This window comes from Amblyomma mixtum, chromosome 3 (genome assembly GCF_055824585.1).
Source record: "Amblyomma mixtum isolate Tamu chromosome 3, ASM5582458v1, whole genome shotgun sequence".
Classification (NCBI taxonomy): Eukaryota; Metazoa; Arthropoda; class Arachnida; order Ixodida; family Ixodidae; genus Amblyomma; species Amblyomma mixtum.
Window position 1 is genome coordinate 199,938,914 of NC_143014.1, and position 17,908 is coordinate 199,956,821.

Here is a 17,908-nt window from a genome sequence, read left to right on the forward strand (position 1 = left end):
CGCTGGCCAGTCCCGAAGCGCCCTCAGCTGCGGAGTCAATGCGAAAGCAGCTAGGCCTAGCGACGACTAGGGCAGTCTGGGACCAGCGCGCAGGTCGTCGGCCGGCGTTGCCGCAGGCAGTGTCGCTGCCGAAAGGTCCACTTTTAGCACAGTCATGCTGTCGTATCTCGAATCTAGAAAGCATCCTTTCTGGTAGCATGGCTGTTTTGTATTTTCTTGTGCGGACGTGAAGTACGCCGAGTCTGCCGGCCGGTAGGTCAGCCTGGATACCGTCTGCCGACGTCATAAAAGCGAGCTAAAGAGTGTTCTTGACGTAAATATTAAACCATGGGACAAGAAATGTGAAAAAAGTGTCATTTTTGAGGATCGCTGACCAATACTGAGCTGCTATTAGAGGTAACAACTGTGATATGAGCCAATTTCTCACAACCGCGCCTAGCAGCTGCCGCTGGCGCGACGTTGGGGTCCGGCTCGCCTGGCGCCCGCTCGCGCCGCTGCCGAAGGCGTAGAGGAGATTGACCATACTATTATTTTATTGTGAGATGATTCTGTTAACACTACAGCTATTTGTGAAAAGTAGGCCTTTTATTATAGCGCAGGCGACTTCCGAAGCGCCGGCCGCTTGCTAAACAGGCTATAGGCCTAGCGACGACCACGGCAGCCAGGCAGCAGCAGAGCTCGTCGCCCGGAGCGCCCGCGAGCGGTGCCGTTGCCGAAAGCTCCCAACATAAGCAGACATGCTTTGTCGCTGCTCGAGTATAGCTGGCAGTTCTGATAACAAGGCGATCTTGTCTTTTCTTATGATATTTGTACACCATCCCAAGCAGCGCTCAGGTACTGCTGCACGGCAACGAAGTGTGACACCGCGGTTGTGGGCGCAGCTTGGGTAGAGCGGCGCAGCGATGCTTACTGGCATTTTGCAAAGTGTTTCGCATCCTCACGCGAACCCGCGAAGGCGATATTAGCGCGCGAACAAAAAACAAAAGTCTACGTCCTCACTCATTGGAATTAGATCTGTCAGAAACCGAGCTGCTGGGACTAGACATGCAGTCGTTTGCTTTCATGCGCTGGTCAGCACGTGTGTGAGAAAGCAGACGATGCAGCAGTAGGTGCCGCGTCACAACTTTTGTGGGCCCACGTGACCAAGCGAAGCAGTTGATCTTCCCCCTCTGTGACGTCACTGTACAACTCGGCGTTCCGAAACCGAAACCGAAAATCGTTCACCTAAAAATGCTATAATAAATTATTCACTTTGAATATATGAGTCTTTGAGTGTGAATCATGCTTCCTGGAGCCATAAGAAACGTTTGAAACTAAGAACGCGCGAACCACAAATTTGGTGTCTCCACCCCTTTAAGGAGAGCCTATTGTAAATGTGGCAAACCTGTGGTAAAAAAAAGAACCACATTATGTCCACATTTAGAATAGTTACATTATGTGTGGTGAACACTGTACCACGTACGTGCTAAATAATTAAGTTAATGGAACAATACACAGCAGCATGACAAAACATAACAGAAGCAAAAAACGCAACCGAAGAGGGCATCACATATTTAAAAACAGAGAAAGTAGAGCAAACAAAAAGAAGCCGTGCTAGTGTTTAAAAAAAGAGAGAGAACTATCAACACACAGGCGATTTTTGTAGACAAACTACTCGATAATGCTTTACCTACATGTTTTCTGCTAGTTTCTTCACATTACCCTCATCCACCTTTCGTTCAAATATATTTGTGATATGTCATTCCGTTTTCGTGCGAAATGACGCAAATAAGAGAAAATGGTAAACTGAACAAATTAATGTGCACATACCACGTCCACAAAACCTGAACTGTAGCACTTATACTGATGCCCACATGACCATGTCACCTACTGCTCACATCCCTGCTCTAACAATAAATGCCTAGGGCACAGAAGCACGCACTGCACATGCTTTTGATTTTAGAGCGCAGCTCTTTGGCGTCCGTTCCTGGGTTTCGCGTCGTCGTCGGCGTTGTCGTCGGCGTCGGCCTCGTAACCAGCTCCACCCCCTTTCATCCGCAGCTGGGGTTGACTCACTATCGGCGTCAGCGGCATCAGTCAGTCGCTGCTATCTCTTCCCTCCTCCCTTTATCGTGTTGTCCGCTTGCTGCGCGCGCTTCTGCCCGCATCGTTTGCCGCTGGGTGTACACGCCGCCCCCCTCCCCCCTCTTCCTGCGAGTCTCCGGTTGTCAAAGCGCCGGCTCGAACTTAATTCCTTTCTTCGCTCCTCCTCCAATGCAACCCCTGTGCGGCGGCAATCAGAGAGCCAGATCGGTGGCGGCGGATCTGTATATGTGCACCGCCCGAGCCGAAATTGCCGCTGCCGTTCGCCCTGTGCGGTGGCAATCAGAGCTAGAGCCAGATCGGTGGCGGCGGATCTGTATATGTGATAGTAAAAATTCTGTGATAGCGCATACATGTGTTGCTCGATTTCTTTGCCTCAATCTATCGAAAAGGTGAAACAGCTTATTTGCTGGGCCCAAAATTTCGCATTAGGAAGTAACGTAATCGTCGGTAATTTTTTCTTTAAAAAAGTCTACTGCAGTGCCATAGCTACCCGCCTGTGAACTACACATAACTAACGGAAGCCAACACAAATAATTTGTCTTCCATACAAACAATACACATACTAAAAAACCAAGCCAGGGAGTGAGCATGTGTGTGGCAGGCTGGAAGAACTAGTGAGACAACTGCAAAGAGCAGTTTCTTAGACCTTGCATTGTTTACTAGTTTGCACATGCAAATTGCATTACTTTTCAGCCCAGACAGAAAGTTGCACTAAACAGTTGCTACTGGGGAAAAAAAGATGTGCAGACATATAGAAAACAAGCTAGCGAGTAAATAAAGAGCCAAACCTGCTGCACAAGTTGGAAGAAGAGTGGTCCAGTTAACTCCAATTAGCCACTGATAAAAACACTCATAAAAAGCATTAAAGGCAAAAACAACTCTTGTCATTGTCAAAATTGCAGTTAAGAAAAACCTCAACATGCATATACAGGAAGCCGTACTCAAAAACCCAAGATTAAAAAATGCCTTGGCAGTGAGCACAGTATACCATGAGCTCCAACTAGAATGAACTGCATTGAGCACCAATAATTTGACGAGTTTAACAATTTGAGAACCCTTATTCAGTTTCCCACAGGCACAAAGTAAGTAAACACAGACCATCTGACTTGTTACCATCTCATGATGCAAACTCTGCCAGTTCCACACCCACTAGCACTGAGTTGCATGAAGCAAGGGAAGGAAATGCAAAAGAGAGAGCGACAACTTAAAGAAAGCCAAGGCCATAACCAAATTAGTTCGTATACACAAATTCTTCCAGCCTCAGAAGAACAACAGTAAACTGCAGGCGACCTGGCACATGCCACGTAAATAGGCATTTCGAATTTTCAACTGCAAGTTTTTCAGGTGCATGTGTTGTAAGCATCTCTGGCTCATGTTTTGCCTAGCCAGCCAATACAGACAAACTGACAGCGTTCTCTGAAAATGAGAACGTCGGCAAGGCTTTGTCCCGCCCTTCTAATCTAAAGCATACTGATCAAATCACGCTACAAGGAACATACACACGGAAACACAAACGGACGAAGCGCATGCGCTTCGTCCGTTCGTCCGTTCGGACGAATGCGCTTCGTCCGTTTGTGTTTCCGTGTGTATGTTCCTTGTAGCGTGATTTGATCAGTATGAAGCACCAACTAGCCCCCGCTCTTGCATTGCTAATCTAAAGCCGCACAGTACTACTGGGCGAACACACAAAGAACTTAGTCAAAGTGATGAACACTTTGACAAAGGTTCCCAAATAAAAAAAAACTTCAAAAAACAAGCTAAAAATGTGCGCACTTGCTACCTGCCAAGCACAAAAATGCCACGGTGTGTAAAATATCCGTGCACATGCGCAAAAAAATCAACATCAAAAACCTTGACATGGCAGATCCCACCAACACAGTGGCAGCCTTCAAGGCTCATGGCTGTTGCAACACATGCACCAATGCAAATCCTTCCCTGCTCACTGATGGGGACATCTAAACAAGAACACCACGAGGTCTTAATATATGCATGGCCAACAGCAGTCAACTGAATTTCGCTAAAACGCTAACAGCCGCAATAGGCATGTCGTCATGCAGCAGCACAGACCACCACAAGGAACCTGCAAAAATATGATTTGATAGTGACAATACTAAGCATCACAGCTGCTCAAATTAAGACAGACCTACACACTACCCACCATAAAATACTGCAGCTCCAAGAGTTTCATACAACAGGAATGATTCAGAGCAATTTTACACAAATTATTTCAAACAAAACGAGCTACAACTTTTGTATACAGAAGTGGGCATATACAAGGTTCTTTTCAGCCATATGGGCACCATGTAGCTCTTAGGAATAATTGGATGGTAGGTAAAACTAGATAACACTGTTCGGCTAGTAGGATCTCAGGCTTTTGAGGAATGGGAGACAAACCTGTGCATGGGCTTACGAGGGACGCTGTGCTCCGGATTAAATTTGATCACCTGGGGTTCTTCAACGTACACCGACACCACATAGCACAATGGCACTTTTGCATTTTGCCTGCATTGAAATGTGGCTGCCGCACCCAGGAGTTGATCACGTGACCTTGGGATCAGCAGCTAAATGCTAAAGCCACCGAGTAACTGCTGAAGAAACAGAAATGATACTAAGTGTTGTTGGTCAGAGAGTTTTACCCTCTCATACACCAGCCCTGTGCAGCTCGTACACTGCTGGTAGAGGTAAAAATTAGCTGGTGGAGCTAAAACGTGGTTAGGCTACAGTGCCACATTACACTGTGGCCTCTACTAATCACAACTGCCTTCGTCTGCTAAGAACAACAATGCGACCCTATGGCTGATAACAGCCTAGCATGCACTTCTTTATTTTTTTTTCCTGAATTCAATTCATCTCATCTGATACAACATGTACACAGTAGAACCTCAATGATATAAATGTCAAGGAGTCGCGAAAAATATTTGTACCATTCCAAATTCATACATAAAAAAAAACTAACACAAGATTCAGCGACAGCTGCTTGCGGTGGCGAATATACTCTTTATACGTTATTACAGTAAAAGCTTGTAAACTTGAATCCTGTTAATTAAAAAATCCGGATAATTCGAACTGTTGGTGTGGTCCCGGCCAACGCTCATGTAAGTCTATGGCATCACTTCACTCGCTCGCAAATTAAGACGCTATGGGTCTCCCATTGGTTAACTCGAATGGCTCCCTAAGTGTCTAGGTACGAGTGCCACAGCAAGCAATCATCCAAATAGTCCTATTCAAATCAGACTTTCATGCTGCAGAGTAGCTCGCACATGCAATGGTAGGCCTGACAACGGAAGGCACCGTCCAACAACAGCCCCACTGCATAGATTCAGTTTCGCCTTCCCGAGCTTTGTGGCAGCCCGCATTAGCCAGCCAACCGAGCTCAGCTGCCCGCCGTTTTGGGCCCTGATTGGCGGGTCTCGCTAGTCTTTCCTATTCCCCCCCCCCCGCCCTTTTTTTTTCTTGCGGCTTCAGTGCCGCTGCGTGTTTGTCTGCGTGGTTCTTCCGTTCTTCCAGCGCACCGAAACTGCATGCCATTCACATGTTGTGCGCAGTTTGTGCGATGAAGTCCCCTAACATGTGAAGCTACAATTTGTGAAGTGTGTGATGCAGCAGCGGTGCAGCTCCACCACTAAAAATAAGTCATTTTCATGTCATTCTCATCTAGCTCAAAAGTAAGCAGCCAAATAAATTTACCGTGATGCAAGCAGTTCCTGCTGGTTTTTTAGCGGCCATTCAATAATACGAACTTTCGGGAAATTCAAACACTTTTCCGGTCTCTGTAGGCATGAATTAACGAGCTTTTTAATGTAGTATCTGTCCTCTCACATAGAGTGTGCTTGGCCCAACTATATCGCCCCTTGTTTTGTCATTGTGCTTGGACCACTCAGCGGGGCAGCACTGCATGCAGACCGCTCAGCGGGACATGGCGTTGCGTCGATGGTGCAGTACCGGGAAATGTGCCCTTAAGAGCTGTCACTGTAAAATTAACAAAATTCACAAGTGAAGCACAAGAAATGCAGTTACAAAAATTTATTTATGGCTGACTGGATTTATTTATACTGAGTGGCAGCACCACTCAGTGCATGCAGTGTGCACTACGTGACTGATGATCGCAGTGCAGGCAATGCGAGGTCAACACTCCGGTGTGGTCGTGGCTCCTGCATTTGTATCATCCGGTATTTGCCGGTGTGGTCGTGGCTTCTGCATCTGTATAATCCAGTATTTGCCGGTGTGGTCAGGGCCCCTGCAATTGTATCATCCGTAGAGGTGCGGGACAGTGTTCGTAACAGCCGACATTCTGCGCAGTGTACACAGTGAACACTGGCTATGGAATTTTATGAATTCATATTATATATTAATTCACATCAGTTGTGAATGTATCACCGAGGTTCTACTGTTTCAGAAAAACACACAACTTGCCGAAAAAGAGTGGACTCAAAACTTGGCAGCATAAGGCATTGAAAAGCAATAACAATGACCTTTACAACGACCCCTAGAAAATTAAATTGGCACTGATTTGCGAGAAAAAGGTGTAAGTGAAAATTTGTTTTCCATTACACATATGTAATGTGTCTGGATGTCCACATTTATGTATCTTTCTACCAATTTGACTAGGGTTAGGAGAACAAAATTACTCAAAAGTGGATATATGTACATCAAACATTTTCTGCATACTTTTCAATAACAGATTTGTCGTTCAAAAGCTACTAGTTTATGCTGTAGCATTTGTGGTGCTATATCAGTTTTTATAAAGCAGCAAGCTTAATAAAAGCTGCTAAGAACTGAAGCACTCAATATTAGTAAGTAAACAAAATGCAGTTTAATCCCTGCCAAGCGTGCAAGTTAAGTGCACTTACAGACAGTGCACTTACAGACAGTGCACTTCGAGATCCCAAATTGCACTTTAGGCTATGTGGTGCTAAACGGGAAAGCAACGCGCACTTGTGGTAACAAAAAAAATGGTGACAGAAAATGAGCAGAATTTTTGAAGTCAATGAAAAAAAAAGCTTTTAAAAATTGATTGTTGCACATGATAGCACAAATAAAATGAGCTTAAACGCTTTTTAACAAAGAAGAAAAATATAAATAGAAGAACAGCCAAGACTATTCGGAATTTTGACAACAGACAAGGAGGCTGCTGCTTCGCTTGCACCTATAACGAAGGAATTAAAAAAAGAAAACAGTGTTATAGCAAGTAAAATGAACTTGTGCCAACGAAGTCGCTGATGGTGAGGCTACGCACTCGGCCCTCAAAGTGTGATCTGTGAACGCATTCAGGTCAGAATGCACACTTTCGCGAGTACACTTATTTCACGCCGTTCAGCTGCACTAGAGTGCACTTTTAGTTAGTGACACTATTCATAAGTGCACTTTATTTTGCACACTTCAGCAAAATAGGCCATCAAGTCTTTGTTGAAGAGAGAGAAACTAGAAAGCAACTATAATCTACATCAACCTAATTCCATTTTCGACTGACACATCTGACAATGCATAGACATGCAAATGCATTAGTCCAAGACTTTATCACATTTTATGAAAAGCTAGAGGATCTGTGTCAACTGGATTGTGTGAGCCAATAATAACTATGAACTTTTGCCCAAAGTACTGTGCAGGCCATCAGCCATTAAAAGCAGATGGACAAATCAGAGAGCTGGCAACAAGAATCAGCTCCACATACTAAGTGGTTTGTGTCAATTACCACGAATTGGCTGTTTCCAGTGGCAGTGAATGCCAGGTGAAAATATATGACCTGGAGAGATTACCAATGAACAACCAATTTTCAGACACCTTGCATCATGCAAATGAAATGAGGTGAAGTTTCTCAATTGCTTGCCCCTTTTATTCCTTTGTGAAGGTAAGATTTATGGGTTACTAGCAGCATAACAGTGCCACTCAATTCAGAATAGGGCTTGTGAAAAATTATGCAGGCATCTAATAAGAGCTGCTGGGTTTACCCCAGAGAATTTGCTATTCACCTCTTTGAGTAGACATGTGACCTGTTTCCTCTACTACTTTTTCGAACAATTAACTACCTGCTGCAAAAAAAGGCCACTGCAAAATGTAAAAGGATGAAGCAGTAATGTTTAGTGCAACTGGTATGTGCTACACTGTAACACTTAGGCTGAAAAAAAATATCCACCTGGGTACATTGAACTACACGTGAAGCTCAGAGACATGACAGCTAAACATAGTGATGCTGAAAAACACAATTGGTCATAAGAGGCATAAATATGCCCAAGTGGATGGTTTTCAAAATAGTAGTTGGAACAAAATGCAGTAACTTCTATAGATTCCAGGAACTGTTCATTGGATCAAAAAAATGATAAAAAGTCAAACCACAATTTAAGCAGAGACTAAAGGCCCCATTTCAAGACTGACACAGCAGTGAAACGGCATCATTCTAAAGGCGCGTTCAATTATGTTATGCCAAAGACACAGCTAAAAGGATGCCAATGTAACACGAGCAGCATGACATACAACCTCAGGCTCCGTGATTGCCATTGCTGATTAGAATAAAGCTGGTTTTGAGTTCTAAAAGACGCCTGGTACCGGTCCTGCTTACGTCTGTGCTCTATAGCGTCAAGTGCCATGAATAGTATCGCAAAAACAACAAAGCTGTTGCAGAAAATCTGTGGCTCACGACACACTTGGGATCAGACTCCATCTGAAAATTACAATTCCGGCTGTCACTTGCATCCTTTGAAATTCCTTCTGTTTTCGAGAACTTTGAACTCCAAAATACACTGCTTTGAAATACCACTGCTGGCATTGGCTGTATAAAGCGAAGAGACAAAAAAAGGGTTTCCACCATTTTGAAACAAAGAAATTATAAGAACTTGCTATGTAGACAAGATAAAAGCACCTAATGGTAGCCCCTTTAACTCTTTCGTTATCACGCCACTGTGCTTCGATCACCGGTGATCGAAAAATTCGAAGCGCTAGGGCAGCGCGACCGCGGCTGCTACAGACTTGCTGAGTCATTCGGTTTGTTGTTCACACATTGAACTTCAACTTCCTGTTTAGTTTATATTTTTGCCAAAAAGCGGCAATTTTTGAGACGCGCTTGAAGTTGAGGGTGCGGCGTCGGGCGCTCCGAACAAGCCGTCATCATCGGGAATGGCGCTCGCTCGAAAAAAACCCATTCCACTCAATTCTGCTGCGTTTGCACCACATATTTTTGATGTATCGATTAGCACAGACCCTGACGACGATGCTCTATCGTCAGGCATTGTTTCGAAGCTCAAACTGGGCAATGAGGGCCCAGAACGCTCGCCTGTGCGTTCAGATTCCTCGTTCCGGTCTGTGTGTGCAAACCGAAGCTCCTCATTATAGCCGTTACGGTGATGTGGCGCCATCTAAGTTGTTCTTCGGAGACTACAGTTTCGGTTTCTGCGTAGAGTGCAATTTTCCCATGACGCACAAATTTTTTAAACGCCCTTGAAGCGGAGGGTACGGCGCGGACGCTCCGTGCATGGCATCGGGCGCGCAGACGGCGCGCGCTCGGAAAAACCTTGCTGCGCCCAATTCTACTGCGTTGACTGCAATTATTATCTATGCTACGAGTAGCAGAGTCTCTGGTGACGATGTTGCATTGTCGTATTTTGGTTCAGACGCTGTAACTGCACAAACTGATCCCGGAACGTTAGCCTGATAGTTTCGCTTTCTTTTTCCTGTCCGCTTGTGCGGGCGCATCTGGTTTGTTGTTCAGACGGTTAGTTCCATTTTCGACCTAGTTCGTAATTTCCCCACTGGTCGTGCATTTTTGAAGCGCCCTTGGAGCATAGGCTTATTGCGACATAATACGCGGTGAGGATGGCGTCGCGTCGAGGTCGGGCGCTTCGCGCGCTCGGAAGAGTCCCGCTGCACGTGATTCTTCAGCCTCTGCAGCTGATTTTTAAGATCCTCCGAGCAGCAGTGACTCGGACGAAGATGTTGTAACGTCGGATTTCGATTCTGCAGCTACATCGCAGCTATACTTATCGCATACTATATATCGCAATATCGCACCTTTACTTTGTTGTGTTTATATATTTTTTTCCAATTTTTGACGTAAATTAAATAAGTTTTGATTTGCATTTTTTAAACCCTCGCTTACCAAGCTTTCGTTTGGCGCATAACATTACATTTCCAATTTTTTTTTGTTGGACTGTAAAAATCATATCAAGGACACTCTCAAACGAGCCTTTTCAAGAGGCATAAAGAAAAAAAATTCTAGCTCGAAAACTATTCAAGTTATAATTTTAAAAATTTAATGCCATGTTTTAGAAAGAATTTGAATTGTTTTGTAATTTCTAGAATTTTTTTGTACAAGTGTTTGGAAAGTTATTGTCATATAAACACAAAACTTTTGTTTTTTATTTTTTGTTGTGTTTACTGATTTTTTTTCACAGCATTTCAAGCAGAATATGTGTTCAAATAACTTTCATTATAAAGCGCATTCTATCTCAATTATTGTTATGCATTTTATTAATTTTATCTATCACTTTTTCTAAAAAAATTTTGCCTCAGACATATGAAAAATGGTCGTTTTCCCGTGGTAACGAAAGAGGTAAACTAAAACAGTAGTGCCATACCTCATGCACGTAAAGGCTGGCTGTAAGAACGATGTCCCGATAAATCAATCGAAATGCCTCTTCCATCTTGGCATGAAGTTCAGGGTTGCCAACAATGCCCGCAGCTGTCTTGACCTCCTTGAGGAGTTCAGCCAGGCGCTGGATGCATCGAACGATAATACCTTCTTGCACCTCAGTCATTGCCATGATGCGTGCAAAGTGCTGCATTGTAAGCATAAACAGGGTGCTACAATCAATAGTTTGTAGCAATGAATACCACCAGTTACATCTTCTATTTGCTTAGAAGCTTTGAACTAAAAAAGTCTTAAAGAGCAGCACATAAACACATAAAAAAAAGTGACAGGACAGTTACCATTGTGTAACTGAGAAATTGAGCAACAGCTATGAAAGGGACCCTGAAATGATTTCATTGGGCATATTCTCGTGCAACAGATCTGTAGAGGTGGTCTTTGTGGGTATTCGAGTCAAGTTTGAAAGCTCTGCATGGAGACCATAATTTATAAATCATTTTTAAAAATCGCTGTTCACAGTAGCTCGCAACCGATAACGGCGACACACCTGACCGCGCGTCCCCTACCCCAATAATGCCAATGGGCAGACGGGGTGAGCTTGAAAGCTGGCTCTTTTGCCCACTGACGTCATTTGGGTAGGAGAGTGAGGTGTGTCACCCTCATCGGTTGCGAGCTTCTGCGAGCAGCAATTTTTTAATATTATTTCTAAATTATAGGGTCCATGCAGAGCTTTTAATTTAACTCGAATATCAAAAGGACCACCTCTACAGATCTGCTGCGCTAGAATATGCCCCTTGAAATCATTTCAGGGTTGCTTTAGGTTTGGTTTATTGGTTTTTTACGTCCCAAAGTGACTCAGGTTATGAGGGACGCCGTAGTGAAGGGCTCCAGAAATTTTGACCACCTGGTGTTCTTTAACGTGCACTGACATAGCATAGTACACACGACTCTAGAATTTTGCCTCCATCGAAATTCGACCCCCGCAGCCAGGATCGAACCCGTGTCTTTCGGGTCAGCAGCTGAGCGCCATAACCACTGAGCCACCGTGGCGGCACTCGGGGTTGCTTTAAGGCATTGATATTCTACGATATGTTGAGGTAGAGAATATGAGAGAGACTCCATATCTGTATAGTTCAAGAACACTCTTTTTTAGTATTCCACACATACTCGGTATTCAACTAGCTCTCCCCTCGAGTCCGTCGCTCTATGGATGGATGGATGGATGGAAAAACTTTATTTTCGTCAGAGAGCATGTGTGGACGATTCCGTGTTAGATGGCCATCAACCCATGGCTGACGGCGACCTGGGTGGCCCACTCCACGGCCCTGGTCTGGACGACCGGGTCTGAGCTGGCCAACACGGCCTCCCACTGCTCGAGGGAAGGATCACGCATAATGTCCGCCGGTGGCGGTGCTATGCTACAGCTCCATAATACGTGGTCATAGGTTGCCAATTCGTGACACCATTTGCACTCCGGCTGAATGTCCGGGTAGATTTTGCTCTACACGTATGGGTTGAAGAAACATCTAGTCTGCAATCGTCGCCAGACGCATTCCTGCGCCTTCACCAATTGCTTGTCCGGGGGTGGGTAAATCCTCCGCTCAAGTCTGAAATGATTAGTAATGTCATGAAAGGCCCATCTCTCGCCCAGCCCATCTCTCGTGGACCTTCCCGGGACGTCCGGCTCACCTACTCGGCTGACGAAACCTCGAGCATTCATGTGAGCCGTCTCGTTCCCAGGGTTCCCAGAGTGTGCAGGTACCCAGACAATTTCCGCCTCCGTAATCCCTCGCTCCGTGACCCGATTCAGCAACCACGCCTCTGTGACAGATATTCTGCCCCTCGCCACATTTCGAATGGCTGTTTTTGAATCGCTGAAGATCAGGTCAGCATTACTACTAGTCATAGCTAGTGCTATCGCCGCTTCCTCTGCAGTTTCTGGGGAGCGGGTTTTGACTGATCCAGAGGTGATCAAGCGTCCCCGCCCGTCCACCACCACAATTGCAAATGCATCCTTGTCCTTATACTCGGCGACATCTACATAGACTGCCCCGTTGTACTTCCCGTACTTAGCATGTAAAGCTTTGGCTCTTGCCTTCCTGCAGTCCTCATGATGTATTGGATGCATGTTCTTGGGCAAAGGTTTTATGTACAAGCCCTTGTGCATTTCCCGCCTCATCTGAATTTTCGTGTCGCCGGCTGGAACGTCAACTCCAAGGCCGATCCTTTCCAATATGTCCCTTCCTGCTTTTGTTTTTGAAAGCCTACGAGCTGCATCACCAAGTGCGCCTCCCGTAGTTCTTCTAGGGTGTTGTGCACCCCTAATCCCAGCAGCCTTTCGGTAGACGCATTCGGAGGCAACCCAAGGGCTGCTTTATACGCCTGCCTAATCATAGCCTCCACCTTTCCTTTTTCCGCCGCGTCCAACTTCAAATAAGGCGTCGCATACACTATTCTACTAAGCACAAATGCCTGCACTAGCTTACACAAGTCTTTTTCCTTAACACCTCTCTTACGATTGGCGATTCTCCTGATTAGCCACACGGTAGCATTGACCGTATTTTTAAGTCTTTGCAAGGACTCGCTATTCTTCCTGTTAGTCTGCAGATACATACCCAGGATCCTGATCGTTTGGACCTCAGCGACCGGTACTCCCCCCACATTCACCTCTAAAGGTGGTGGCGGCATATAGTGCCTCGCATGTATCCCTCTTGGTTTATCCATCAGCACAAGAAGCTCGGACTTGGGCTGAGAGCACGAGAGTCCTGCTTCCCCTGCTAGCTCCTCCACAATATCCACCGCCTGTTGTAGAGTTTCTTCCAATTGTGCGTCACTGCCTCTTGTTACCCGTAGAGTAATGTCATCCGCATAAAATGTATGTTTAAGTCCCGATATCCCTTGCAGCCTGGGTGGTATCTTGATCAAGGCGAGATTAAATAGGAAGGGCGATAATACCGACCCTTGCGGTGTCCCCCTGCCCCCCAATGGGAAGGGATCCGATTTCATTTCTCCGACTGCAATCTCCGCAGTCGTACCCTCCAGAAACGATCTGATGTACCGGAAGGTTCGACCCCCCGGTCCTATGTCCGATAGGTTCCTTAATATTGCCTCATGGGTAAGATTGTCAAAGGCCTTAGTGAGGTCGAGCCCCAAGATAGCCTTGGTGCCCGTGCCGTACCCAGGATCAACCACGTCTTTTTTGAGCTGTAACATGACGTCCTGCGTCGATAAATTAGCCCTGAAGCCAATCATTGTTTCAGGTATCAACTCATTGTCCTCAACATAACCCTGAAGCCTGTTCAGGACTACATGCTCCATCAATTTGGCCAAGCACGACGTTAGCGAGATGGGACACAGATTCTCAATGCAGAGCTTCTTCCCTGCTTTAGGAATAAATGTAATCCTAGCATGCTTCCACTCTGGCGGAATCTCCCCGGCCGCCCAATATTTATTCATCAAATTCGTGAGTGCCCCCACTGACTTGAAATCCAGGTTCCTCAGCATTTTATTAGTAACCCCGTCCGGACCCGCTGCTGACATGGTACGAAGCTGGCCCATTGCAAACTCCACCTCCACCACCGTAAAGTCTGCATCCAATTCAAGGTTTTCCTCTCCCGAGTAATCCGGCAAGCAACCGCCCACCTCTTGGTTTACGTAACGACTTCGGAGTTTATGCATAAATTCCCCAATCGTGCCTTGATACCGATGCACTAACCTAGCCATTTGCCCCTTCTGCGCAGAGTTGGTTGCCGCCGGGTCTAAAAGGTGCCTCAACAACTGCCATGTTTTTTTGCATCCGAATTGCCCATTCATCCGGTCACAAATCTGCCCCCACTGTTTGCACTGCAACTCCAATGTGTAGGTTTCGATTTCTCGTTCTAGCTTGGCCATCTTCCTACGGAGGACACCATTATGCCTTTGTTTCCTCCACCTCCGAAGGAGACTCGCATGTGCTTCCCACATGTGTAACAATCTAGAGTCAGCCGTAAAGCCCTCCTCCTCCGTCGGAACCTCTTCTGTGGTACTCTTCACGGCCTGCTTGAGTGTGTCAATCCAGGCTCCTAAGTCCTCGATTTCCCCGTTCACTGTGTCATTCCTGTATTGTCGAAATCGGTCCCAGTCCGTCACTCGAGTTCCTTTCACCGTGTCTTTGTGCTTAGCAGAACTAAATATCGTGGAAAGGATATAGTGATTACTTCCCAGTGGCTGTCCCGTGTTTACCCACTTTGCGTCCCTGATACCATAGGCGCACAGCTCTATCATTCACCCTCTCCTCATGTGGTGCGTTTCACAGCTGCTGCCACAGATGGACCATGCTAGATTCCTCCGCTCTCGCCATACTCTTCCTCCTCCTTTCATGGCAACCACCCTCCGGATGGTCCCCATGGTAACCCCACTCCGGTTATGCATTCCTATACTCTCATCATAGCCTTCTTCTTCCATGGTGACCATTCTCTTTCTACCGTAACTACCATCCAGGTGGCTTCCATGGCAGCCACCCTCCGCTTTCACCTTATACTCTTGCCGCACCTTCCTCCTTCCACAGTAACCACCCTCCAAGTGGTTCCCGTGGTAATTCCCTTCCAGTAAAGTTATCCCATGTTCTCCCCATACCCTCCTACTTCCACAGTAAGCATCCTCCAACTGGCATTCCTACGCTCTCACCACATGCTCCTCCTCCCACAATAACCACCTTCCCGACAGTTCCCATGGTAACCACCCTCCGGTTATGCCTTCCTTTCCTCTCGCCCTACACTTACACAGTAACTACCCTCCAGTTGGTTCCCACGGCAACCACCAACCGGTTGCACCTTCTTACGCTCCCTCTATACCCTCCTCCTTCCAGGGTAACCATCCTTCAGTAGGGGATTCCTCTGGGCTCAGAATACCTTTGGTTCCGGTGGTAATCACCCAGCGGTTATGCACTCCTCCGCTCAAGTCATACCGCCCTCCTTCCAAGGTAACGCCCTCCGAGTGGTTTCCATGGCAACACACCCACCAGTTACACTGACTACTACAGCTACTACGACATGAAACCCAGGAACGAGCATTTAACAGCTGTCGCTGAAAAAAAAAATTACCGACGATTACGTTACTTCCTAATGCGAAATTTGAGCGCAGCAAATAAGCTGTTTCACCTTTTCGATAGATTGAGGCAAAGAAATCGAGCAACACATGTATGCGCTATCACAGAATTTTTTTTTTAGCAGACGGAGGACTTCCATCGGTCGTCTCGCTCATGGCTCAGAAAGAACTGGCAGATAATTTCTCAGTGGCGAACGGCAGCGGCAATTTCGGCTCGGGCGGTGCACATATACAGATCCGCCGCCACCGATCTGGCTCTCTGATTGCCACCGCACAGGGCGAACAGCAGCGGCAATTTCGGCTCGGGCGGTGCACATATACAGATCCACCGCCACCGATCTGGCTCTCTGATTACCACCGCACAGGGGTTGCATTGGAGGAGGAGCGAAGAAAGGAATTAAGTTCGAGCCGGCGCTTTGACAACCGGAGACTCGCAGGAAGAGGGGGGAGGGGGGCGGCGTGTACACCCAGCGGCAAACGATGCGGGCAGAAGCGCGCGCAGCAAGCGGACAACACGATAAAGGGAGGAGGGAAGAGATAGCAGCGACTGACTGATGCCGCTGACGCCGATAGTGAGTCAACCCCAGCTGCGGATGAAAGGGGGCGGAGCTGGTTACGAGGCCGACGCCGACGACAACGCCGACGACGACGCGAAACCCAGGAACGGACGCCAAAGAGCTGCGCTCTAAAAAAAAACTTCCCATGCTTTTCACATAAAATCTCAACAAAGGGCACTGTTGTAACCGTACTTCGGACCACGTGGGCCCGATCAAGCCGCTACCGTGAACATTCATCGAGGCCTGCTGTTGTAACCGTAATTCGGACCACGTGGGCCCGATCAAGCCGCTATCGTGAACATTCATCGAGGCCTGCTGTTGTAGCCGTACTTCGGACCACGTGGCCCGATCAAACAGCTACCGTGAACAATCACCAAGGTCGACAACCCCGCGACGACCATGGGAAGTGGGATGTTTGGAATGCCCCTCCGAGCCTCAGCGGATTAGTGTAGCAAGAATGTCGAGGGCCATTGTCAGCAGAAACCCCAGCGACCACAGCGGAGATGACCACTATAGCGGCGACGAAGGCAGGCGAGGCCCAGGAGCTTTTGTCCGAGCAACCACCGTGAATGCGGAGGCGACTTGGCGGCGCCGGTCACGCTGGCGGATAATTGAAGAATTCTGTGTCCCCGACTCGCGTTCTGGGAAATCGGCGGGGAGGCAAGTTCATTCCCCTGCTGAAAGACTTCAGGAGATTCCTTTCCCGCGGGGCTGGATGAGTCAGCAATCTCCCCCTCTCTTCGACCCAGCTGCGACAGAGTGGACAAGCTCGCACCTGCCCAGCCGTGGGCGGTAACAAGAAGGTCCCCTTCGGTCCATCCGATTGGACAGTGCTCGTCGACCATTTTTCCCCAGCCAGGGATCTGGGGAAACCGGACGATATTTAACTCGGCCGTGAGTGTGGCCGAGAGAAGCCTGCTAGCTCCAGTCGACTACGGTTGACGAAGACGTTCCCCTTCAGCTGAGAGCCATTCTCAGTCCCGCTCTATGTAAATAATGTAAATATGTGAATACAGTGTTTTCCTTCACTTCCCCTACTCCCCGTCTCCGGCCCACTTTCCTTCCTCCTTCGGCACTGCGGCGGTGATCCTGGACACGATGCCTGGTGGGACACGCTTCTAGCATCGACAAATATATCAACTGGTTGGCAGCGGCGGGATCTTCCACGCTTGGTCCTGGCTTCAGCAGTGGTGAGCGCTTGACTTTCTTTAAGAATCTGCCAGGCTTGATAACTCTGGAAATTTATCACTTCCTGTAGATTGTTTTTCTGCACGTGCTCGCTTATGCATTTCACGTAGCAGCTTGTATTGAAAGTCCTCGTTCGGAAGTTGCCATGGATTTGAGCAAGCTAAAGAAGCCAGAGTTGATGTTGCTGTGTGAAAAGCTGGGTATTGAGGCCAGGAAGAGTCACAGAAAGCCGCAGCTGATTGAGGCTATTAGGGAATGTGGTGCTAAGGAGGGAGACAAAATTTTGGAGACCTGGGAAGTCATTCAGGAGGGAATCAGGAACGCTAAGGAGGAGGCCGACAGGGTTGAAAAAGAGCGCCTTTGCCGCAAGGAAGCCGCTAAGAAGGAGGCTGACAGGATAGAAAAAGAACGCCTT

The 17,908-nt window shown here is 47.1% G+C and overlaps 1 protein-coding gene across 2 annotated transcripts in view; it reads right to left on the reverse strand.

The window, feature by feature from the left end:
- Positions 1-6,093: 6,093 nt before the first annotated feature.
- LOC149353274 (superkiller complex protein 2-like) overlaps positions 6,094-17,908 on the reverse strand; it is a 103,193-nt gene continuing 91,378 nt past the window's right edge. For both annotated transcript variants that reach the window (XM_089582443.1, XM_089582442.1), the window contains 2 exons: positions 10,653-10,853; positions 6,094-6,322 (listed from right to left, as the gene is read on the reverse strand). In XM_089582443.1, the coding sequence (XP_089438569.1) occupies positions 6,314-6,322; positions 10,653-10,853 (210 nt within the window). In that variant the 3' untranslated portion in view covers positions 6,094-6,313. The remainder of the gene's footprint in view (positions 6,323-10,652; positions 10,854-17,908) is intronic.